The following is a 26,786-nucleotide window of genomic DNA, read 5'->3' as shown; positions in this document are numbered from 1 at the left end:
CATGAAATTAATTAAAAATAAATATGAATGATTTTTACATAATCTTATTAGCTAAATCTTAAAGTAAACTTCAAAAAAGAGCTGCAACGGTTCACCTTCTTTACCTAAGTATGGATTCTGAACTCCCAGCAATTCTCCTGTCCTTAGAAAACATTAAGGTTGCTAGTGGAAGGACACCTGGGAGTTCTAATTTAAAGTTTAGATGTGAGTAGATTCCTCCCACAAGTCCCACATCGCTCTACACTTCAAGGAATTTTCATTTATGCCAAGAAGATTGTCATTAAAATGGGATTTTTATACTTGCGTAAAATCCGTTTCTCTTAATCCATTAGGGGACACCGGGACCTTGGGGTATAGAGTAGGACAGGCGAACACTGCCACTTTAACTTTAGTTAAATCAAAAGCTCTGGCTCCTCCCCCTCTATACCCCACCTCCTGCTAGAGCCCAGTCTATGTTTAACCAAACCCGCAGAAAGGGAAATAGAGAGAAACCAAAGAAAAGAGAATAAACGTAACAACACATCATTCTCTTAACAACAAGACAACATGTCAAACAGAAGGAGAAACCAGAGCGTTAGGGGTGGGCGCCCGGTGTCCCCCAATGGATTAAGAGAAATGGATTTTATGTAAGTATAAAAATCCCATTTTCTCTGACATCCCTTGGGGGACACCGGGACCTTGGGGACATCCCAAAGCTGTCTCACGGGAGGGATTGCTCAGAAGAAACGGCCCGAAGCACCTTTCTCCCAAAACTTGCATCCCTAGAGGCAAACACATTAAATCTGTAAAACTTTGTGAAAGTGTGTACAGAAGACCACGTGGCCGCTTTACACAACTGTTCACTGGAGGCACCATGGCGGGTCGCCCAGGAAGCACTTACAGATCTTGTAGAATGCGCCCGTAGATTATCAGGGACAGGCTCCCCAGCCCTGTTGTAAGCCTGTCGGATAACAGCCGTAATCCACCTAGCAATGGTCACTTTAGAAGCTGGCCAGCCTCTTTTGTGAGCATCATAAAGAATCAAAAATTTCTGTGCTCTTTTAACATAAATACGCAAAGCACGAACCACGTCAAGATAACAAACAGACTCATCGTTATCGGAAGATGAGGAATCAGGTAAAGCCGGAATAACAATTTCCTGATTCAGATGAAACTTAGAAACAACTTTAGGGAGGAAGGAGGGCTTGGTTCGAAGAACTGCCCTATCCTCATGAAAAGCAGAGGAGGCTTGCAGGACAAAGCAGCAAGCTCTGAAACTCTGCGTGCCGTAGAAATGGCCAAAAGAAAAACCGTATTCAAAGGTTCAAACGGTGGATGCTGTAAAGCCCGCAACACCAAATTGAAATCCCATGGCGGAACAGGAGGAATATAAGGAGGTTGAACATGGAGAACACCCTGAATGAAAGTTTGCACATCAGGTATGACAGCAAGTTTTCTCTGAAAGAAGATCGAAAGAACTGAGACCTGACCCTTAAGAGAACTAAGACGCAAACCTGCATCCAAGCCGTCCTGCAAGAACCTCAGTAACCTGGCCAGACGAAAAGAAGTTGTAGGATATCCCTTCTTTTCGCACCAATCAATATATGTTCTCCAGACTCGATGATATATTTTGACCGAAGCTGATTTTAGGGCACGGAGCATGGTCTGAACCACCCGATTCGGAAAAACCCTTAGCTCTTAGGATCCTGGCTTCAACAGCCACGCCGTTAAAGCCAAGCGTTGCAAACCTAGATGACGAAAGGGACCCTGGGATAGCAGGTATGGGCGTATTGGCAACCGCCACGACCGACCTCCTGCCATGAAGAGTACGTCGGTGTACCAGGCCCTGCGCGGCCAATCCGGTGCCACTAGAAGCACTGGAACACCCTCTCTATTCACCTTTTTCAGTACTCGTGGAAGCATGGCTATCGGAGGAAAAAGGTACACTAAGCGGTACCTCCAAAGGACGGGCATAGCGTCTACCGCGACTGCCCCAGGATCTCTTGCACGGGAATAGTAGTGGGGAACCTTGTGATTCAACCGAGATGCCATCATGTCGACATCCGGCTGACCCCATTTCACCACTAACTGTTGAAACACCTCCGGATGGAGAGACCATTCTCCCGGATGCAGAGTCTGCCTGCTTAGGAAGTCTGCTTCTTAATTTTCTATTCCGGGAATGAAGATGGCCATGAGCACCGAAACGTGAGTTTCAGCCCACAGAAATAGCCTGTGAGTCTCCCTCATGGCCAAGGGACTCCTGGTGCCGCCCTGATGGTTGAGATATGCCACTGCTGTGACATTGTCCAATTGGCTCTTCACTGGCTTTCCCTGCAGCAAGTGTTGCACACTCCTTTAGAGCATGAAACACTGCGCGCAGTCCCAAGACATTTATGGGAAGCTTGGATTCTTTCCGAGTCCAAAGCCCCTGAAACCGAGCCTGAAGACAGACAGCCCCCCAACCTCGAAGGTTGGCATCTGTTGTTATCGGAATCCAATTCCAAATTGGGAACAAGCGTCCCCTGGTGAGATTCTGCCTGTGTAACCACCAGATCAACGACTGACGCGTCTGCGGAGACAGGCAAAAAACCTGACTCGCCAGATTGCGATGAGATTTGTTCCACTGCGACAGAAGTTCCAATTAAAACTGTCGTACATGGAACTGGGCAAACTGAATCGCTTCCAATGACGATACCATCTTGCCCAGAAGTCTCATTGCAAAATCAATGGAAGGTCTCTTTGCCACCAACAGGGATTTCACCATCCTCTGCAAGGCTAGGATCTTGTCCTGAGGAAAGAACACCCGTCTCGGACAGGTATCGAATAAGAGACCCAGAAACACCATCTGCTGGGATGGGATCAACTTGGATTATTTGAAGTTGATAATCCAACCGTGCGATTCCAGGGTCTGGATTACTACCTGAATATGCAACCGAAGCTTCTCTGAAGAATCTGTCTTTAACAGGAGATCGTCCAGGTAAGGGATGATTGTAATTCCCTTGGCCCTTAGCAGAGCAGCCATAACGACCATGATCTTGGTGAAGATACGTGGAGCTGTGGCGAGACCGAACGGAAGAGCCTAAAACTGGAAGTGCTCTGATCGGACCGCAAACCTCAACAGGGACTGATGACCCTTCCAAATAGGCACATGGAGATATGCATCTTTGATGGCTAGAGCCACCATAAATTCTCCCTGTTCCATGCCGAGAATTACCGAGCGTAAAGACTCCGTCTTGAAGCTGGGCACTCTGACCTGTGTATTCAAATCCTTGAGATTGAGAATCGGTCTGAAGGAGTCGTCTGGTTTTGTCACAAGAAAAAGATTGGAATAAAACCCCAAACCTCTTTGAGAATGAGGAACCAGAATAATCACCCCGGACGAAAGAAGAGATTGGATCGCTTCTGTTAAAGCCAATCGTTTCCTCGGACAAGACGGAAGCCCTGTAGCGAAGAACGGTGTGGGAGCAATACCAAGCAGATTGATCTTGTAACCCTGGTTCACCACTCCCCAAATCCAGACATCGGTAGTGGACTGACACCACCATCCCTGAACCACAGAAGACGGGCTCCTACCACCGACGACAGCGGAGGAGCAAAACGCCTGTCAAGCAGACTGTTTGTCTGCAGGCTTTGCAGCTGGACGTCGACCAGATCAGGCCTGACGTCCCCACTGCAAACCACATGACTGACCTCTAAAAGATTGGCATGAGGAATATTGTCCTCGAGATCTTCCTGCGGAACGAAAGGCCCGAAATCTGGTCATTCTCTTCTTGGGAGCACTGACCGGGAGAAAAGTGCTCTTATCTCCTGTTGCCTGTCTAATAAAGGAGTCAAGCTGAGGTCCAAACAGAACACCTCCAGAAAAATGAATGGACTAGAGCCTTTTTGGACTCTACATCAGCCTCCCAGGACTTTAGCCAAAGAATCCGACGCGCCGCAACTGCCGAGGCAGAAATGTGCGCTCCAATCGGCCCCGCTTCCATAGCAGCCTCTCCTAAATAATCTGTCGCTCTCTGAATCTGCTCCACTAAAGGAGACAGTTCAGAGGACGGCCTGCCTGCCAACAAACCTTCAGACAATTGTTCCGACCAGCGTTTAACAGCTTTGTTAACCCACGCTGATGCCAACGCAGGCCTCAAAGAAGCACCCGCTGCCACAAAAATGGACTTAAGAACGGTCTCGACCTTCCGGTCTGTACCATCCTTAAGAGTGGCCTGGTTAGGAAGAGGAATAGTAGTTACCTTTGCCAACCTTGCCACAGCTGCATCCACCTGAGGAAGCGTCTCCCATTTAGCGAGAACTTCAGGGGGGGAAATGGATAACACGACTGCAGTCGCTTAGACACCTGGAACTTCCTGTCTGGGGAAGTCCAAGGTTCCGACAGCAAATCTTCCAAATGGGAAGAGGCTGGAAAAACAAACACCTTTTTCTTGCGTTTTCCAAAAAGAGAGGATCCAGAAGCCTCAGGAACTTGTTCCTCAGGAATATCAAGTACCTGACGAACAGCCTGAATTAACTCCTCCACACTCTGACGATCAGGTTGAACCTCCTTTACCAGAGAAGCAGAATCTATGTCAGAACCCTGCGGTAACTTACCCTCTTCCTGGGAACCACAATCAGAATCAGACTCATGTCCCAGAAGAGGTGCCGCCATCCTCTTCCGCTTACCTGAGGAAGACGGTGCGCCCGATTGCATCATCCTCTCCAAGGAGGAAGAAACCGCCACCAAACCCTCTACCGAGGATGCAAGACCCTGTACCAAGGCTGGTTCTACAGACTGCACTGGAGCAGAAAGAGGCAAAATCTGAGCTGAGGAAGATGAGTCAGAGGATTGAGCAGCTTGAGACTGTACCCTCTGAGTAAGCAGTTCCACCGTATTAAATAGAGACAGAGCGCAGGCAGGATCCTCCGTGTTTGAACAGACAGCAACTGTTTCACCAGGAGTAGTCTCCGTGGGCCGACAGGAAACGCACAGAGCCTGCGTGCATGACTGCCCAGACGGTAACTTAACATGACATACAGCACAGGTGAAACTTAGCATAGTAGCACCAGCCCTGCCACGTGTAGATTTTTCCCTCTCTGACATGTTAACAGATGGGACAAAACCGTACAGTGAAATACACACAATACAGATAACAAGCAGCACACAAACTACAAGAGAAGGTGAGCCTGCGATACAGGCAAAAACTCCCCAATTTATAAAAAATACAAATGCTTTACAAACCACCGCCAACCCTTTACCTTCTTCTGCTACCAGCAACAGGAGGACGGACACAGCCTGTGCTGACTGTGCCCGGCTCCTTGGAGGGCTCAAACATCGGAAGAGGGAGCAGGCAGAAAAGAAGCCCTTCACGGCACCTCCGCTCCCCCCCCCCCCCCCCCCTGCAGAGAGCGCCCAGCCGTCCGTGCTGTGCGCTATATCAGAGGTATGCCCCCGCTAAAACCAACTCTCCCTGCCAGCAGCAGCTGCGTGAGAGCTGTAAAGGCAGTGTCTGCAGGGAGGAGATGAAAACATGCTTCCCCGACACTCCCCTAACAGCCGGCAGCGGGACCTCAAACTGACAGCCGACTACGCGGCTCAGGGAGCCGCCGGCTGTCAGAACCACAGAGACAGCAGTCTCCGCTAACAAAATTAATAAAATTGAAAATGAAACTAAACTTGCTGCTAAGCAGCACAGCCCGTTCGCCGGGTACTTAAACTAGACTGGCCTCTAGCAGGAGGTGGGGTATAGAGGGGGAGGAGCTAGAGCTTTTATTTTAACTAAAGTTAAAGTGCCAATGTTCGCCTGTCCTACTCTATACCCCAAGGGATCTTAGAGAAATGTAGTTATCTTTTGCAATGTGCTTGGAAATTGTGACATCTTGAGTACTCCAACTAAATGCCATTGTCCATTTTACTGCTAGAAGGGCATGGGTTATAAATATCCTAGACTGTCACCTTCTATCTCTAATGACTCCTTAAGCAAGACAGCCTGGTAGGTCAAAGCCAATATAATTTTAACCCTTTTACTGCTGATGCTTTTCTCACCCCTGTGCTGAGCACTTTTTAGCTCATCGCATTTTTATTTGATGTCTGCTGATCAAAAACGGTTATTAGACAATAAATAAACGGGTACCACCATTTGTAAGAAGGGACTTCCCTCTTTCATACAAGGGTATGTCCACCTTTGTAAGTTCCAGGGATAGCTAGAAAGAGGCTCAAAAAGAGCCCCGGTTATCCCTGGCATTATCTATACACTTTAATGGGCCCTGCTACACGCATATGCACCCACATGTTTCTAATGGAGTAAAGATTCCTTTAATCTGGAAGTACCAGAAGATGAATACAAAAGTGGAAGCTGCTCAAATCAATTTATAGGCCATAACAGGCTCTCAATTTAAAAACACATATGTATGGCCCAAATATATGGGACTATCATTGTTTAGAGTAGGACCATCCTATTAGCAAAAGCGCCTTGGTGTGGCGGATGGCTTAAACATACATTTGCAAATGTGTGCAACAAAGACTTTTGCATTTTTATCTACAGTAGAAATGGCAGATCTGTTGCTGGCTATAGCAGTGTGCTGGGGGAAAAAATGTTGTGTGTAAGTACCAGAAGATGCACAGATCACAGTGGGAAGTGATCTGTGGGTTTTCTTAACTCTTTAAATGCAGAGCAAGAGTGGGATTAATCCTTAGCACTTTAGAGTGTCATGTAGAGGATGCGTCATACTCATCCTTAGCACTGAAGGAGTTAAGTTTAGGTGATAACATTCTTGTACTCTGAGTTGGGTGTTGGAAGAATCCTTCCCTTTTCTGTTTGTGGCTATGTGTTCCATACACGTTTCTCTGAGAAAGCTAGATATAGTTTACAGGAATTTCTTCAAATCTCCATACCACTTTATATACTTGCCATTCTGGTCTGGAGTTGTGCAAGTGTATAGCATTCTAGATAATTTTGGGGACAGTACTAACTACGTGCAACTGCATGATCATGCACCATTTTAATGTGTTCCACTCCCGTGCTAAATGTGAGACGCATCAAATAAACACCTGTCTATATGAACTCTCGTAGTATAACACAATTTTATTGAATTCATTGTCCTGCTAAATTCTCTTTTCTACCACAATGTGTATACTTTCTCATAATGTCAAGGGACTTAACAGTCCTCAAAAGAGGGACAAGTTGTTCTCCTTACTGAAATCCTCTAGAGGTGACCTGATATTTCTTCAGGAAACTCGCTTTGCGTACTCCAATACCTTGAACTCTGATCCAATGCCTATCCCACAACCTTCTATGCATGCAACGCCAGAAGAGAGAAATGCAGAGTAGTGATCCTGTTGGCAAGCTACATCACATTTGGAGTCCTTGACTCCCACTGGGCAAACTCAATAACCGTCTTTGCACAAGAGTGAATGTATATGCCCCTAAACAAGATCAATGGAGATTTTTCTCCTCTCTTGGACGCAAGCTCTCATCAGTTCGGCAGGTAGAACTGATTATTGTTGGGGACTTCAATTCAGTCTTGAACCCAGCCCTGGATAGGTTTTCCTCTATGGCCTGCCTCCAGACTGTAGATATCCACAACTCTAAAGTTCTCATTGACCTCTTAAAATGACATCAGATATGTAAAGCAACAGGCATGGTGTATGGAACCACTGTTAGAACCACTTAATCTAATCCATACCCGGACTGCACTTTTTAGCCATGTTGTTATCAGGAATTATCAGTGATGGAACCCATTCAACACCCACACCTAACCACATTTATTGAATTCATTGTCCTTATGGTAAGAACATCTCCTTGTAAAAGTACACCTTCACAGGGAACACTCAGGAGTTGAGTGAATTAAGCTACCATTGTTATTTCTGTTTGCTCCGTATTGTCCACTAGTGAGCTCTATAGACAGCCAGGAGCCGGACCCAGCAGGAGTCATCTGAGGAAAGACACCTGGGAAGGTAGGGGAGGGGGGCTGGATATGGTGAGAAGCTCACCAATTGACACCTTTTGCAAATCCCCTGAGCAGGCAATTCCCAAGGTGGGATTATGAGGTGATAAAAGAGCTGGAACGTATGTCACTGGATTTATTTGGAGTCATTTCCCCACTTGTAGGACATGCTAACATTAAGGGGGCCGTGCTGTATTTAATCCTGTTCTGCAGAATAAATCATCCTTCTATTTATACTCTAATACCGTGTCTGAGTGATTTGGGAACCACGTATCTTCACAATATATATGATTCCTGGAGGGTCAGAGAACCCTTTGCAAGTGCATACACTTTCATAATCATCATTTATTTATCTATAAAGTGTCACTAATTCCGCAGCGCTGGACAGAGCATGCACTCACATCAGTCTCTGTCCCAATAAAGTTTACAGTTTAAATTCCCTAACCTCACAAAGCGAAAGACTAGGGACATTTCTTTATTGTTTATTTTTTTACTGAATTTTTTTTATTGAGTTTTCTAAAATTTTAATGGAGGGATAAATAAAAAGGGGGGTAAGTATTATTATTATAGATTTGTAAGGATCCACAGTGCTCCACAGCAGGGCCGGATTTACCACTAGGCAACTGCCTAGGGCCCAGCAGTACCCAGAGGGCCCGGCCAGAGCCGACGGTGAGTGGGGTAGGCAAGGCAGAGGGTCGGCCCCCTCTGCCTTCCATCCCCCTCTGGCCACCGGTATAATACACAAGAACCGACTGAAAATGCATTTAAGAAAAAAAAAAAGGTGACCGCTCGTCGGATCCTGGCAGTCTCTCCTCCTCTCAGTGTCTCAGTGATAGAGAGAGGAGGAGAGACTGCCGGGACCCGGCAAGCGGTAACGTTACTCTTTTTTTATTTTATATCTGTTTGGACAAACAGAGGAGCAGCGCGCCGGAAAAGAAAGAAGACAGAGGTGGTGATGGTGAAGGGGCACAGAGTTGGTGATGGTGAAGAGGCACAGTGATGGTGAAGGGGCACAGAGTTGGTGATGGTGAAGAGGCACAGTGATGGTGAAGGGGCACAGAGTTGGTGATGGTGAAGGGGCAAAAGTGACAAGGAGTTACTACTGGATACTCTGCGCATTGGTCAAAGGAGGGTGTTAAATGTATTGCACATCTGTGGTTATGCAATAATGACTCAATGTTTTTTAGGAGTTCTAAATAAAGTAAATCAGTAATAGTAATCTATCTTTACTTGTTCTTTCAATTTAAGAACAAGAGTAAAAATTATGGGAGAATCAGCACTTCTACTAGGAAAGGGAGGTGCCATAGTATCTCTGTTGTCGGATATTTCCGCCATCCTTCGACTTTACATGGATGAAATCTCGTCTGCTTCCGTCTACAGTCGGATATTTCCGTACAGGCGCTCGGCTGTTTCCGTCTCCCTTCGGATGTGTCAGCTCCCATCACTTCGGCTTCTCTAGGCTCCTCCGCTCCCGTTTATCTTCAGTCTTCTACCGCCAGCTGCCTACCGGTGCAGTCTTATCCGTGAAATGCAGGCCATCAAATGCGTGGTAGTGGGAGATGGGTGAGTGGTTATTAAGCGGCTGTGCTGTGACCCGGCGGGTGTATGGTGATGCAGAGGCGGAGCCCCGGGTGTAATTATCCTGTATCATCCGCGCTGCACCCTTTCATTTTATGCAATAATTCACATCACATTATGTATGTGCATGTCATATGCTATTTTTCCCAGATACATGTATTACATCTCTATTCTACCGCAGGTGTATCATTACATCATCTGTACACATTGCACATGTACATCACACACCCTATAGACACCCATTGCATCGATACATATGCATTATAAATACACCCATCATATGTGTATCATATAAAGACAGCTTTATATATAGGCATGTAATACACATGCAAATAGATACACTTATAGAATATCCGTATAATAGGTATATGTACAAGATTCTAGTATTGTGCTTTGTATACAGTATATATCTTGTAAGGGAGCACATTTATTAAGCAGCCCTATCCATTATTAACACTAGCATATACTTAGTCACACCATTTATTACACCACGTTGTGCAGTGTATATTATACTATATTTATCTATACTATTTTTCTATATTGCCTTCAATCAATACCTATGAGAAGAGTAGGAAATGCTATGTATATCCCAGTTATACAGCAGTTATTAAAAATAATGGGTGTATTTTCGCAGTATATCAAATTATAGACATGTACTGTGTGTCTAATAGGTATGTTATAAAAAGTACACTGTGTACAAAATTTACAGATTTCCATTTACAAAATGGAAAAGACAATATCTTTTGAACAAATACATCCATATCCTGGGCATTTGTAGTTTTACACCTCTATTATCTAATTTCATCTGTGTATGCTCTTCGTGCAAACATTTGTTGGATTGTGGTCCGTAATACAAATATGCATATTAGCAAAACATGATTAAAATCCCTATTTACTATATAGCTTTGGACTACACTCTTAATTACTACAACTTTACAATTTTTCTCCTAAAGTATTATTTAACGGAGCCTCATTATGTGCGAGAAGCTACAGCTATTTATTCCATGTATCACATTTGTACATTGTAGTGAAATGAACTGTACATTGTAAAGCAAAGAAAGCCATGTTCCTGTATAGAACGTGGTGGCTCAGTGGTTAGCACTTCTGCATCACAGCACAGGGGTCATGAGTTCAATTCCCGATCATGGCCTTATCTGTGTGGAGTTTGTATGTTTTCCCCGTGTTTGCGTGTATTTCTTCCAGGTGCTCCGGTTTCCTCCCACACTCCAAAAACATACTGGTAGGTTAATTGGCTGCTATTAAATTGCCTTTAGTCTTCTTGGTCTCTGTGTGTGTATGTTTAGACTGTAAGCCCCAATGGGACAGGTACTGATGTGAATGAGTTCTCTGTGCAGCGCTGCAGAATTAGTGACGCTATATAAATAAATAGATGATGATAGAACATACTTTGAAGACTTCCCATTGATTGAAAGGAGCCTGGTAAGTGGTTACAGGATGCCTGTGCTGTGACTCTTCAGGTGAGTGGTAATGCAGAGGTGGGGCCCTGGTGTAATTATCCTGTATCTGTTCGTTCACCTCCATACCAGGAAAGTTTTGTGGGACTAACACACCCATTATACTAAGCACCCCTTTAGAAAGGTGGTGTCTCCACTGCTTGAAGTTCCTTATACTATACTATACTGGGCAGCACAGTGGCCTAGTGGTTAGCACTTCTGCCTCACAGCGCTGGGGTCATGAGTTCAATTCCCGGCCATGGCCTTATCTGTGTGGAGTTTGTATGTTCTCCCTGTGTTTGCGTGGGTTTCCTCCGGGTGCTCCGGTTTCCTCCCACACTCCAAAAACATACTGATAGGCTAATTGGCTGCCATCAAAATTGACCCTTGTCTCCCTCTCTGTCTGTCTGTCCCCCTCTCTGTCTGTGTGTGTCTATATTAGGGAATTTAGACTGTAAGCTCCAATGGGGCAGGGACTGATGTGAATGAGTTCTCTGTACAGCGCTGCGGAATTAGTGGCGCTATATAAATAAATGATGATGATGATGATGATACTATCTGGTCCCACCCACTAAACAAAATGTCTTTTTTGCATTTGGGTGCAGAAGCAGGAGCATTACTGTGCCAGGATTGCATTCAGCAAAGCACCCCCCAATCCACTCATCTCATCCCATCAGCAGCAGGACATTGTGACCTCCAGTTGCTGTCCTCACCATGCGCTAGCCAATGCGCACATCTGTAAAAAATGGGCACATATGCAGAGAATGAATTACTTTATATTATGAAAGAACTGCACTGTAGTAGTTATACACCATGTGGTATAATTGCATTGGACATTGCAAATTCTACCCCATTCCGCCTCATAGTTGCAACAACCATCCACTTAGCAAGTACTGTTTATAGGTCACAGGGAATTTTTTTTTGTAACCTGCAATTATCACTTATTGTTCCCATATCCTTTATATGTATATAAATGTGATACTGCAATATGGCTTCTTCATTATGTAAATTCCAATGCCTGTATTTTGTATCCCTTCTCAGAGCTGTCGGAAAAACCTGTCTTCTAATTAGTTATACGACCAATGCATTCCCTGGTGAATACATCCCAACTGTGTGAGTACTAAGCTGTTGTGTGCAAGACTATGGCTGATGGGTTTAAGGATTTGGAACTGGGCACATCTACCAGAGATGCAGTGAGCCAAACACGGGTTAGTGGCAACATTAGTGAAATATGAGACACAGCCTTTATGGGTATCTATCGGGGCTACATCAATCCGCTAACTCTGGTTTTTTGCTTGCGTCTCATTTTTTCTCCCTTTACGTGTGCTGATTTTACTCTCCTAAATACTTTTCAGCAGTTTTTGGTTTTAATAAGTGTGCTCTTTAAACTTATAAGTCACAACCCAGGAAATGGAGTGCCATTGACCAGGAAAGACTACTGAGTCCTGTTTATGAAACTGAAATTTCCTCCTGCCTTAATTTTATGTTGTCTTATTCTATTTGTACCAAGGGCTTATATATAAGCAATGCAGATTCACACAGGCCCCTTAGGAACAATTAGTTTATAGATACAGTATACATTCTTTTTTTATCATTATCATAGATTTTTGCAGCATCACAACGGTCACAGCACAATACAGTAGGGGAAATAGGACATACATAGAACAGGGACATACATAAAACAGGGACATACAAGGCAGACAAAATAAATACAGACATGAAAAAGGATATGGAGGACACTGCTCATGAGAGAACTTACATTGTAATTGAAGTAGGGCATAGCTTAAACAAGTGGAGTGAGTGTGGGTTTAGGGTGGAGATTGGGACAGTTGTGAGGGTGCATTAGTGTTGGTTGTATAGCTGGGGATAGGGTAACTCTAATAAAGAGATGGGTTTTCAGAGAGTATATAAAGATTAGAAGGCTGTGAGAAAGTTTTATTGGGCGTGGTAGGGAATTACATAAGTGGGGATCAGCACGTGAGAAGTCTTGTAGGCCGGCGTAAGTGGTGGTTACCGGAGACAAGGGACAGGTCAGAGGTAGATCTAAGGGGTGGGAGGGAGAGTATTTTGGGATGTATGAAGGGGGGGTGTTGTTGAGGGCTTTGTAGGTAAGGGTAAATAATTTGAATTGGATTCTGGAGGACACATAATATTTCATATAGGGTGCTCTAAAGGTGCTGTGTAAAGAGCATAACATGTTCAGTTTCTAAGTACATGAATTTTATTTAAGGAAATAATCTTGTTCTTTCAGATAAGGCAGCAGTTGCTTAATTAATTGCAACACTCAACATTCTCATGTCTGCAAATTATGTGGGGACTTGTAATCACAGCTGGAGTTTTTAGTCATGTTGAAAGCCACTCATGTTTCCTTATTGTGTCTACACAGCTTTGATAACTACTCAGCCAATGTCATGGTGGATGGAAAACCAGTCAACCTGGGTCTCTGGGATACCGCAGGTCAAGAAGATTATGACAGACTAAGACCCCTTTCTTACCCTCAGACGGTGCGTGGGTCATGGTCCGCTCTTGGCTCCCACTCTCATGTGTGGATAGATTGCTTCTGTAGAGTTCATTCACTCAGTGTCCAGATCTTCTGACTAATACACATGCATTAAAGTCTAACAGTTATTTCATTGTAAAGATCCCAACTTGTCCGTTCTACCCTTGACTACATCATAAATAGAAGCTAAACCAATATAGCTGAGATAACACTTCATATAAATGACAGCTAGAATGTGATTGGTTGCTATAGGCAACATCTCCACTTTTTCAAACCCACAGTTTAGTAAATCTAGCCCCTAAGGTGCAGTGTAAATATTAAATCTATCTGCCTGACACTGTTTATGCCAGTGGATCTATCTAAACGATAGAAACATATCTGTACCAGTGTATTTTTGTTTTACAATTCCTTCCTGTCTACTAAGTAGCAGAAATGTTGAGGGTGTCCCATAGCTTGTCTCACCATTATTTTTAAAGCAAGTTTTGCTAGGGTCAAAACACCTTTATATTAAATAGCTTCTTATCTCCTGCTTGCTTGGATGTGGATAATCTGTAGCCATTCAGAATTCACAGCAGCACAGATTATTTAGAGATAAGTGTGCTGACCTTGTAGGGGGCACTGACTTGTCCAGTGATTGTGTACGCGACAGGGACAGTGTCATGATGTGAGGAGAGGAACGGAGGTGGTAAGCCTCAGACTTCAGGTAACGGAAGGAGAAGATCCCCTAAGAGCACAGAAGTGATGTAAGGCTCCTGTTCAACTGACATAGAAAGACTGACACAAAAAAACAGGATTATATGAAACAAGGGTTCATACATACAACTTACTGAGATATTTCACAAGTGAGATGGAGCAATATTAGGGTTAGCACCATACTTTTTTATGCAGCGTTACCTTTCCAGTGTTGTCCTGCCAATCATAAAGACTTTTTCTCCAAGTGAGGTTTCACCCAGGGTACAGCGGGCATTAAAGAGATGGGGTCCACTCCATTCTGCTTGTCAGGGGAATATCTGAAAATATCCACTAAGGAAAGCATCACCTCTTCATAACCATTATTCTTTATTTTTTCTTCATTTAATAACATATATTTATGTTCGCAGCTTTGACTCAATTAAAAGTACATCTTTGAAAGCTGTCAGTAAAGCGGAGGCCACAAAAATCCATGGATATTTGATTTTGGCTCATCCTTCAGTGGTTAAGCAGCCACAAATTAGTAAATCAATAAGGTTAATCGTGTACTAACATTTGAAAATAATAAAAAATGTTTTTTGGTTGGTAATTACACTGAGCGGTTGTATTTATGTAGCTTTATTTATATTGCACCACATAACACATACAGCATCAGTAACAATATGGGAAGAACAGCAACCTCGCATACAGATTGTAATAGGAAAGGGGCCCCTGACCCAATGTGCTTTCCATCTAATTAGAATTGGAGACATATGCATACAGATTATTCAGTAAAACGTGTTGATCACAGTTAGTGTAACAAGGTAAAATAAGTTGCAATCTGTTTAGCAGTTGTCCTGTATTATTGCATTGTACTGGTATGTTACTAAGCGATGGAATATGTTGGAGCTATGTACATGTAAAATATAACAGACATTAGTCAAAACCTGAATTCTTATGAATAACTCATATGTTATCACTTTGTCCCCTCCAGGATGTTTTCCTGATTTGCTTCTCTCTTGTCAGTCCAGCTTCATTTGAGAACGTCAGAGCAAAGGTAACAAACCTTAGGTGTACTTTAGTGTGTCTCTATGCTTTACTTTCTATAGCAGTGATATGCCGACATTTTTCAGACTGGTAACACATTAAGGACCTCATTTAGAGTCGGACGTAAAGTCCGTGTAAGAAATGTAGGAGTGGTAGCGTACCGCAGCTTGGTAGGGTATTACCAGTTGCAAGCAACCCCATTTACGTCCCACTCTTAATACCCTATCGAGCTGCGAGCAGTTCCCACAGGTAGCTAAAGCTTGTGCCACCTTATTCCTGCCGCACAGCTTTAGCCCTGTTTTGACGTGTGTTGCGTCTGCGCCTCACTGCGACTAGGATGTATTTACATGGTCACGCCTTCACAACTCCGCGTTCCTCCCATTCTCTCGTAGTGAGTCGCAAGCTGTCGCAAGTGTTAATTGCGTCCAAGATGCAGGCGGATTTAGTGCTTTCTGCACATGCCTGGTAGTGTTTTTTGGTTAGATGCGCCTAAAACGGACTTTGCGTCCGACTCTAAATGAGGTCCTAACTGTAGAACTAATGTGCCTAAAGCTGCACTGTCATCTTCTACATCAATGTCTCTTAACTGGTAATTCCCCTAGCCAAAGCACATTTCCTGCCTCTTGCAGCCTCCTTATATTGCCGGTGGAGGGATGTGGGATCGGGAAGACCAATCAGAAGCAGCAAAGCTATTACTGCAGCTTCTGATTGTTCCTCTTGCAGCTCTCTCTCTCTCTCACTTTTTTTTTTTTGGGGGGGGGGGGGGGGGGGGTGCCTTTAAAAATCCTGTGTTTACCCCTGATTCTATGCCTATAGGGTACACAAAGACCCGCCTCCTAAAAGGCGCATCTCCAATATGCGTGTAAGTCAAAATCGGACATATCTCTAAAGAGCGTGGCTGACCCTTATTTTAATGTACTTGTATGTAATCGCCTCCGATCCACCTCTCCGAGATTTAAAAGACCACAAACAACTAAAATACACTAGGCTCAAAATAGCATATGTTGTATACATTGTATTATATATTTTCTGTATCCTGTAGTTGCCAAATGTTAACTCAATGTGAAAAATCCAGTTTTCTATTTTGTGTTCTCACAGCAGATATTATATAAAGTTTTGCTGATATTGATGTATTTTATTTATAGTGGTACCCAGAAGTAAGACACCACTGTCCTAACACCCCAATCATATTGGTGGGCACTAAGCTGGATCTGAGAGATGACAAGGACACCATTGAACGCCTAAGAGACAAGAGACTGTCACCAATCACGTATCCCCAGGGTCTGGCCATGGCTCGGGAAATAGGTAAACTCATTTCCCAAATTATTAGCTATTAACTGGAATGTTGCAAACTATCTTGAGATCAAGTATTTGTAGACTTTCCCCTGCAACCTTTGTTTTAGAGAACAATAATTGATATAATACTAAAGTAACTGTACTGTGACACAAGGACATATATCCCCTTCTGCACTCTGTAATACAGGAGAACACTTACAGAAAATATAGGTTAAACCATCGGATTGAATCTATTGTCAAAGCAAAAATGCTATTTTTTAAGTCTTCATTTCCAGAGCGTACACTGAATGCACTAATAAAAGCAAAGAAAAAACGCTTTGGCCAAAGCCTTCTGTCAATCTCAAGTGTAATTCACTTTTTTGGTTTTTTTTTTGCAGAGTTTCTTTTCTGAAGTTCAACATCCTTTTTGTTCCATCATCTTTGTTGTTAATGTTAATCTGAGAACCTTTGTGTGAAACAAATTCAGAATTTACATATACATTTACTTACAAATGCTAGTGTGTCCTCCCTCTGCCAGCAGGGACAGTTAGAAGTTAAAACGATTAAAGAACAGATAGATTCTATGCAGAACAAATCAGGATATTTCAGTCTTTGGACTGGCAATAATGTGGTTGAACATCGAGGGTTTGCGTTAATGCCCCAATTTAAACAGGGAGGTCATAGATTTGTTAGCAAAGGGAGAGGCATCTTCAGGGCCTGAAATTTTTGCATCAACCAGAGCATGGGGGCTCCATCAGTCTTCTGTTCAGGGGAAGGAGTGACCCATTTACCCATTTAACTACAGTTAAGATTGAAGACACTTGGTTGTATGCAGTAAATCATTATCTGTATATTACATACATTTTTAAGGAGGGGGTTTCCACCTAAAAGTCATTCAGTTTACTATTGACCCATTACTATACATAGAATACACTATATTATACTATAATTGACCACACTCACTATGATCTTGTGCCCAATATGTATGCATGAAAAGTTAGAACTCAGTTCTATGTCTAAATATCAGTCTTGTATCTCTTGGCAAAGTTTTGGTAATTAGCATTGTTCTATGTGTATAAGGTTCCGTCAAGTACCTAGAGTGTTCGGCTCTCACCCAGCGTGGCCTGAAGACTGTGTTTGATGAAGCAATCCGTGCTGTCCTCTGTCCTCCCCCTGTCAAGAGGCCCGGCAAGAAATGTACGGTTTTCTGAGCACCGATAGACTGGAAGCTGGACCAAACTCATACCATCTCTTTCCAAAGACGTGAAACCCCACCAGAGAGGAGTGTGGGGTGGACGGAGACCCGCAGATGTTTTCCGTGGTTTAGTGTTTTGTGAATGTACGGAGCATGGGGTGGGAGGGGGATGGGGGACACACTGATATGTGCAGAAGAGGGCAACACCAACTACACTTCTGATATGAAGTGATGGATCTAGGCTCACGTGGCTCCTCACATGAGTATGTGTTAGCTCTACAGCTATATCTGACACTGTGTGGCACAGCAGTAGGATTTCTATTGCAGAGATGTTATACGGACTTGTTCTCCACCTGAATTGAACTTTACTGGGAAGGAAGAGGGTGGTCTGCTTGTGTCACGGTGCATTAATTATCACTGGCCATCTAATATTTCTCTTGCATGGGGATAATGTCTGGTTTTCTTGTTCTGTGTCCTGGTTACAAGAAATCTGTGAATTATGTAGTCAATGTTTTAAATTTGGTATTAACTTGTGAGTATATAAACACCTTGTTGAGTTATGATGCTTTAACACCCAGCCTTAGGGAGGTTTTATGCAGCTGAAGGATCAAAACAGTATAGCAAATGTACAAGCTGTTTCTATTAAAAAGGCACACTTTAATAACCATAGGTGTACTAAAAATAACATTTTGTTTTAAAAAAAAAAAAAAGCTGCCTTTTGACTTTATTATCTTATTGTCTGTGACTTCTGAAATCTATTGTCTTGAAAAGAGCAGAGCAAACACTGGCTTAGCCAATGGGCTATGAATGTTGTCATCAAGCAAGTAATCATTATATTTACAATCAAGAAAACAAAGAATTTTAAAGAAATATTTAAATCTTTCATGTTGCTTGGTTTATCAAAAGGTAACAATATCTAATTTGTTTTCAAATTGTCATTATTTAAATGCCTGTTGCCTGCACTTGATATAAGCAGCTATTTTGTTGGCAAAACCAATATTTGTGCTAATCAAAATTTAGGAACTAGTGACATCACTGAGCACGAGGCCCAAAGTTCTGCCTCTGACATGCTCCTCAGATCCTCTTTGATAATACCCTCTCAGTTCTGACTATAAGGCTTTGCCAGAGCCACTACCCACCTATGGAATTCCCTCCTACACCTGATCAAGAATCTCCCCCAGCCTTCAAACATGTAGACGCTCTCTGATAACCCACTCCAATACTACATTTTCCACACTCCCACCTATAGTGTTCACATTGGTACACTCTCGCAACCTTGTCTCAGTGTTCCCTCTGAGCCACAGTCGTTCCCCTTGTCTTAGCTCTGCCCTTTTCCCGTTAGATTGTAAGCTCTGTTACAGGCAGGGCCCTCCTGAACCTTTATTCTGTCTGAATTTATTTTGTATACTTTGTATGCCATTTTTTTATGTGGGCATTGTTTTCGCCACTGTCTGGCGCTGCAGACTACTGTGATGCCTTACTAATCAATCACAATAATAATTATGCTGCAAAGATGTCACGAGTTCCAATGAAATTATAATCTGCATTCTCAAGAATATTGGTTCAACCCACAAAATGGCTGTTTTACTGTGTGTAGGTGATTTTTATTTTTTAATAAAAAGAAGCATCACACATGCAGCAGGATTCACCAATTTGAAGCTTAAGTAATACAGATTAACAGAAATTCTACTCTGTAAACATCCAAATGAAAGTAGCAGAATGTCCATCCAAGGTGAGTTTGTCCAACAATAATGTATCAACCAGGAAATATTATGGTATTGGGTCCATCTGCTTTGAAGCAGAAATTTCATGAAAAAAATAGGTGTTTCTTTTAACATAAATCACAGTGGCAGAATATAGGAAGAATTGCTATTACTATGTCCTTTGCTATTAATGATTCAGAATTCTTCATAGTGACATGGACTACCATGGCAACCACAGTCACACGGCACATGATGTAGTGAGCAGAGATGCTTTGCAATGCCCCTCTGATCTTTGCACTGTGACATCCTTCCCCTCAGCATGTCCTCCCCTTTGTCCAGGGTCACTTGCTGTCACTTTCTCATTACACAGGTTTTGATCAGCTCATACCAGTCTTATGTTGCAATCATTCCTGATATGTCTCCTCTGGGTCCTAGTGTCAAGGCCACACATTCAGTCACTGAGAGGTGTGACTAACAATGCCAAAAGGGGCATTACAAATAAATAAATCTTCAATGTAGGATTGCTGCTTTAACCTAAAAACAAATAAACTGGCAAGTATAATAGGTAAGAAAATCACTTAGGGGCTCATGCTGATTTGGGTGTACTTCTGTTTGCTATTTAGATTTGGTACTTGCATCTTCTTACCTTTGGAGAGGTGCAAAGGGAAAATGAAGGATGTAGACCGAGTACAGTATGGGTGTGTTAGCGTAAGTGCAAACTGAGGCAGATCCACTTGGAGACGCATATAGGCCAGTCAGTAGCCGTATCACTTGCAGATTCCTGAGGGCACTATAATGATGATTAGCATTAGCTGGCCACTTCTGATTGGCTGAATCACCTGTGAAGCTGATAGGTACATTTTTCATTGCCCGTGCCTTATTTGCTACATTGATTTGTACTCAAGAAGGAAGAAAAATAAAGTATGTTTGTGCTTATGGCCTGGTTTAGTTTAAGTGTATCTGAGTGTAAGTACGACTGATGTAATCCTGGCACATATGCCACTGGGGCAGAGCTGGATACATCTTGCATATGTATGTAAATGCACCATTTTTAAATGCAGCTTTTTAGAGCATACTTATTGGACACATATGCGTCCAACTCGGCATGAGTGCCTTAGTGTTAAAAGATGGTGCTCAAAATTGTATGTAACGGTGAGCTGTTAGGGACCGAAGTGTCTTTACATTGTGATAAAATACATTTCCCAGCCATCACAATGGTAACTTCTGTGAATGAAGATAAAGCTGGTTATGTTGGATAAGGAATAAGAACATTTTACAAAAAAACATGCTGTTGGAGAGGGCAGTTCCTCCCATGTCACAGCAAATCATGGAGTAAACATTCTTATACTTTATGCTTTTCTACTATCCTGTTATGTTGGGGTTTAAAGAGCATCACAATGGTCATAGAACATAATGTGATACTACGACATTAATTGTCATCGAATGCCTGGCTAAGTAAATCAGCCTCTCTGTACTTCTAGATTGGCTGATTGTGAGCAGTGTGTGTGTGCAAAAAATCACCACGTGGAATGGAGTGGATGTTATGTACCTTTAGTTTCACTATTCTGGAGAATGAGGATATTGTATGGCAGCGTGAGCAAATACCTATACCGATACCTACCCAAGGTTCAAAATCACTCGGGCTAATATCAGAAATAAAACAAAAAAGTTTATTTAACACAATGGTAGCACAAAACAGCAATAAACACATTTAAATAATAATTTGCAACAAATAACACTACAGTCTGGCACAAACAACATACAGGGTATAATGAAAACACCTCACCAGTGTCCTTGTCACTTTCAGGGACTGCTGTCTATCAATCCAAGCTCATCCCCCTCTCTCCTTTAAGGCTGCCAGAAAAGGTAGCGGCCTTGAGTCACTATAACTCCGCTTTCGGCAGACACACAGCTCCCCAAAATCTGGAGAGGTATTTCAGGGCAACGGCAGTACTCCAGTGACCAATTGTCCCTTTCCGGTCAGGGGCAGAGATCTATATCTCAACGCCAGCCTGACTTCAGCTATCACTTGGTAGTGAATGCCAATTTGCTGTTCTCTGAAGCTCTCTTTTAAGCCCAAAAATGACCTCAGCAGCAATTTGAAGACCTGCCTGATTGGTCCTTTTCTGTGTTTACCTTTTCACAGGTAAACATGCAGACAAAGGGATAGCAGATGAGTCACTTCTGATTTAAGTAGGAACAGGTATTGTTCTGTGATTATACAGCAGAGTTTGTTTAAACAGGAGAGATCACAATCCACACACATTTACATTTAAATACACAATGCAGTTCTCTGTAATTAAACATAGAGCTCACAGCTAAACACAGACAAGAGACCACCTGGTGTGATGTACATTCATACAGGACTGGTGGACAATAATCCCTTTTCCTAGGCTGACACAATGGACTAGTCTGCAAGATAGCAAACCATGCCGGCAGACATTTAAACTACTTTCAAAATAGAATATATACAAGCTTAAATATGACTGACAAATATGGGAAACCAGAGGGCTAGAAAAATTATATGTTTTTTATAGTCCGCTGTTTGTGAGAAACGAGGTGCAGACAAGTTGAGGGGATATTAATACCTCGTTTCCCCACAAGGGTGTTTAATGTACTATTAAAGGACACTAACCTGCAATTGCTCTTTGTTTGTGTTGTGTGCAGGAAAGGAAATGTGAAAATGCTCTCTGCTTTTATGTTCTGTGGTTGGATAAAGAGGTTTTTGCTGGACACCGTAACACTAATTTACTAACATTGCACAGCAGCTAATCGGCAATGACCTACCAAGGTAGAACATAACAAAATTACACAATTTAAGGAGGTGTTTCTATATATGCTAATGGTTTAAAGCAGCCTTCATCACATATGGGCACTGAATTGTGAGCTCAACATATAACTATTTTGAACATGAACATTAAAACTCTGGTGCCAGCACTCTGATATCATCTTCATTATCTTCCTCATACTTGTTTACTCTCCTAGAACGTCCGTCAGACTCAGGCCACCCATCTGTCCTCGCAAAGAGGGTGGGGCTTTGATGACGTGATAACTCCTGTTCTTGACCCTCCCCTTATCCTCTTCCTCTCTCACCACCTCATGGCTTCAGGCAACCTCAGCCTCAACTCCGTTCTCATTCCCACTATCACCCCTTCACCACAAAACCTCCCACTCACTCTGTCACAAAACCTCTCATTCACCTCCAACCTCATTTCCATCCCCACTTTCACCCACCTTCCCTTCTCCTGTGCACTCTGGAACACTAGATCTGTCTACAACAAGCTCACTCCCACCCACAAACTTTTTTCTCTCCCACTCCTGCCTCCCAGCATCTCCACTTTTCAAACTTGCCAAAAAACTCTCAGCTTGATACATTTACCCCCTGATGTATGTGAGAAGACAAACTGGAGAAGATATATTTATTGACTAAATACACCAGTGGGGTATTGAAATAGTTAAAGATACTTGGTCCTGAGAGATATGAAAAAAAGTGATGCTATCCTACATGTAAATACATTTGTATAGAAGTGGTTCCAATATAGAGAAATAATACTTGAACAAGTGGTGGGAGGAAAAATCAATAACATCAGTTATTCAGTTGCACTACCATAATTAGTGGAAGGCTAATTTCCCCTGTGAAAGACAGTATGAGTCCATGTATGGAAAGCCTATTTTAATAAATTATATACTGGATAAATTAACTACAGCAATGGTTATATCCATCTCATCCACATCAAGTGCACCAATGAATGTCATATTCAGAAACTACTTTATTTCAACAAGGGAATATTGCCTAAATTCAGAGCATGCAAAATTATGTTTTAGTTACTTAAATCTAGAATAAGAATAGCTATACAATCTAATTGATAGAGTTTTAGTATTAATTCAGTCGTGTAAATTTAGGTAAATATTGCCACTGTTAAATGTTTCATAACCAGTAGACAAGTTAGAAATATTCGTATTTTAAAAAAGGGAATATCCCATTAATAATATTACCAATGGCTTAGTACAATAATTAGTAATATTTTCTTGTAGAATTACTCACTTGCTATGATCTTTTTGTTTTTAAGTGTGCCTCTGACAGAGCTGATCTTCTGGAGAATAGCGGGGTTTGGAGTAGTTTTACGCTGCAACTCCAAGATCTGTAAGGAGTCAGTCAGCCGTTTGGTCTGAGCCAATCTATATGTTTTAGTTTTAGATGCTAGAGAAATGATGACCCCAGAGAATTGCCTTATAGGCATCACACAGGATTGTTGGGGAGACATCAGGAGTATCATTCATGTCAAAATATTCAGAAAGAAGAGATTGTACGTAGGAGGCAGTATTATTGTCATGAAGTAAAGACTAAATTCTCCAAGTTGCCTTTGGGACCTGAGGGCTAAGGAGGAGAGGGCTGCCAAGATAGGGTCATGATCCGACTGTCGGGATCTGCCTGAGTTTCTACTGCTGCTGCCTCAGCATGCTGCTTCTCTTGGCAGCTCCTGTCTTTGGACTAATCTGGATTTGTTACTTTGACTGTAACCTGCAGTATCTCTAATCCACCAGAGGTGCTGCTATTGTTTTATTGTGTCTTGTCCCTTCTCTCTACCAGGGGATAACCTGCTGCACTATTTAATCATCTGCAGCCTCCTTATTTATACCTACCTCTCCCAGTTACCTTTGCTGGTCATTGTTGTTTATGTTGTTGTTTCTGATCTTGCTGTGCTCTTGTTTCGCCTGTTCCCAAGGACTTCTACAAGCTGCCTGCTGACTTCTCTTTACCTGGTTCTCTCCACAGCCTGTTTACCTGCACTTTGTTCTTTGTTAATTGCTTTCAGTCTCTCTCAGCAATCCTTGTCCAAAATCTACAATACTCGGTTTGTACCATCCTGCATTTTCTGGATCATATCTGTTCAATGAATATTGTGTGCTTTCACCATATCCGGGCTTCATAGCTCTCATTTCCAGCTTTCGGCATTGAAGTGTGACACTGAGCAGGTAGTAGGATAGATATAGGAGGAGATAAGTTTAAGGGCAAGATCATGACTGAGCAAAATCATGTAGATTCTGGAATAAATGGAATGGACAGGGGAGAAGAAGGTGTCATCTCTGGCCAAGGGGTCAGAGATTCGCCACAAATCATACAGGTTATGGAGTTTTAGGAACGCTTGCAATGGCCTAGAACTCTAGGGGCTAGATTTACTAAGCTGCGGGTTTGAAAAAGTGGGGATGTTGCCAATAGCAACCAATCAGATTCTAGCTTTCATTTATTTAGTACCTTCTACAAAATGACAGCTAGACTCTGATTGGTTGCTATAGGCAACATCCCCACTTTTTCAAACCCGCAGCTTAGTAAATCTAGCCCTAGGAGTCTTTCCAGACGGACTGAGCACCAGGGGAGGCAGATCTGTCAAGTCTGGGAGCAAGAACCAAATTTAAATCGCCCAACATTCAGTTCACCTTGCCTAATGTGCTAACAAGGTGCCCAATTTTTAAAATTTAGGTTAAGCGAAATTTAGGGCATAGAGGTTAACAAGGGAACAGGAAAGGTTATTTAAGGTGCAAAATAGGATAACAAAAATCTGCCTTCCTTATCTACATCTAGTCTAGGAGGCCAAATGTGAGCTGGCAAGCGAAGTGAATTGCAACCACCCCATTTTTCTGCTTAAGATCACATGCATGGAAAGTAAAGGGGTATTTTATAGGGTTCAGGGTGAAGAAGCTTAACAAAGTGAGTCTCTTGGAGGAAGATTAGGACTACCTTGAGAGCTTGGAGAGAGAAGTGCAATTTAGCTCATTTGGGGTGGGGAGAGTTATGATTAAGGAGCAGCAGACCAGAATTGATAGAAAGATGGGGAAAGAAGAAAGAAAGATGATGATTAGGGGAGGAGAAGGAAAAGGCAGGGAAAGGGAGAAGCTGACCAAGTGGTACAATGGTCATCAGTCTATAGTGTTGGTAGTGGATGGGGGTTGATGAATTAATCATCTGGGGGATCAGCATTGAGCCTAATGCTCAGAGGGTGCACACGGCTGGTAAAAAACGGAATAAAACTGCAGGTAAAATCATTAAAAAAAACAGAGGGCAAAGAATGGCGGGAGAAGGCCCACAAGTGTCATCTACAAAACTACAATTTGAAAGACCTGGGGACAGCGACATAGTAGCCTAACACACCATATATAACATATGCATTAATTCTAGCACAATAAAATCAAAGAAAAGCAAGCAACAAAGTGACAAAATACAATTAAACCACTGTGCACTAGGAACTTGCATGTAACTGCTGCAAATCCAGCTGTCTTCTCCGTGGAAAATGGGGTCTGCAGACAGGAGAGAGAAGCCAGCTATGGAAAACAAAAAAAAAACAAAAAAGAGGAAACATATAGACAAATGGAGCATTTATACATTGAACCAGAAGCGAGGATGAAACGAGGTGCAGTCAAAGTCATTCCATCCTCAGCAATGGTAGTACAAAATTCCCTAGGCAAATTATTGCATGCATTGCAAGGGATGTAGACAGGAATGTTGGCTATATCCAGAAGGGTAGACATTGTAGCAGGGAAAGGAGAGCCTGGGGAATATTGTAAAGGTCTGAGGGGAAAAGGATGGAAGAGCCCAGACCATCAGGGTTTTAAACAGCGAAGGAGATCCAGGGGCTATGGGGAAAGTCAGCAGTAATAACAGAGGCAAGTTGTTGAAGATGCAATCTGTGTCACAGCAGACATGCCAGGTGGGGTCTAGCAGCAATTGCAGGGTAGTGTGGACCCAGAGTCCAGGGGAGTGCAACAAAGGGGTCAGAAGGACGTGGTTTTGAGAGTTTCAGCACTGTAGACCAGTCTTGGGAACCTCTATGTTTGTGGTGTGGAAGAGCCTGGTAGCATTGCCTTGTCAATCTGAAGCAGAAAGTGGGACACCAGAGAGCACCGACAGGCAAAAGGAGTGGTAGCGACAGGTGCAGGGGACGAATCCGATGTAGTATGACGCCGGGTGGGTGCGGTAGAAGCACAGATGCATGTAGATTGGTAGACCTATCAACAGAGCACAGGAGAAGTACATTTGTTTGTGATGGCCGACAAGCCACGCCCCCACCTTATGATCTTTTGTTGAATGTTTACTGTTTAGGGAATCCTTTTCTTTCCAATTTGGTGGAAGGTTCTGCGGAGCCATCACTATAACTAGTGGGTCGGTAGCAGAGTCCCACAAAACCACGCCATGTAAAAGTAAAGTCCATTATCATTACACCTGTGTGCCCAGTAACCACTTCAAAGAGTACGGTACCACACAAGTAAGGCATTTAGAGTTAGAAGAGATTAAATCATTGACCACCTTAGTAAGTGAAGTTTCTGTGGATTGTTGGAAACTGAAAGGGTCCAATAGTTTGCTTGAGGAATGGAAACATGTGAAATGAGTAGATCAGATTTAGTTTTTTTCAGAATATGAGTAATAACTGCATGCCTGAATAATGATGGAAAGATACCAA

General features: G+C 42.8%; 1 protein-coding gene across 1 annotated transcript; it reads left to right on the top strand.

Annotated features, from left to right (window-relative positions):
* Positions 1-9,269: 9,269 nt before the first annotated feature.
* On the top strand, positions 9,270-20,268 carry RAC3 (Rac family small GTPase 3). The gene is made up of 6 exons (XM_075216787.1): positions 9,270-9,471; positions 11,982-12,053; positions 13,327-13,444; positions 15,104-15,166; positions 16,302-16,461; positions 17,512-20,268. The coding sequence occupies exons 1-6, from the start codon at positions 9,437-9,439 to the stop codon at positions 17,640-17,642; spliced, it is 579 nt and encodes a 192-aa protein (XP_075072888.1). The 5' UTR covers positions 9,270-9,436; the 3' UTR covers positions 17,643-20,268.
* The last annotated feature ends 6,518 nt before the right edge of the window (positions 20,269-26,786 follow it).

The sequence above is a fragment of the Mixophyes fleayi genome, chromosome 6, assembly GCF_038048845.1.
Source record: "Mixophyes fleayi isolate aMixFle1 chromosome 6, aMixFle1.hap1, whole genome shotgun sequence".
Lineage (NCBI taxonomy): Eukaryota > Metazoa > Chordata > Amphibia > Anura > Limnodynastidae > Mixophyes > Mixophyes fleayi.
Note: the sequence above shows the minus strand (reverse complement) of the source record. Positions and strands in the feature narration are given on the sequence as shown.

Bases quoted from the DNA above. Each gene is read 5' to 3' on its own strand.
- RAC3 (XM_075216787.1), top strand. From the start codon at position 9,437: ATGCAGGCCATCAAATGCGTGGTAGTGGGAGATGG. The intron at 13,445-15,103 runs GTGCGTGGGTCA...TGTCCCCTCCAG, and splicing joins CCCTTTCTTACCCTCAGACG to GATGTTTTCCTGATTTGCTT. The intron at 15,167-16,301 runs GTAACAAACCTT...TTTTATTTATAG, and splicing joins TTGAGAACGTCAGAGCAAAG to TGGTACCCAGAAGTAAGACA.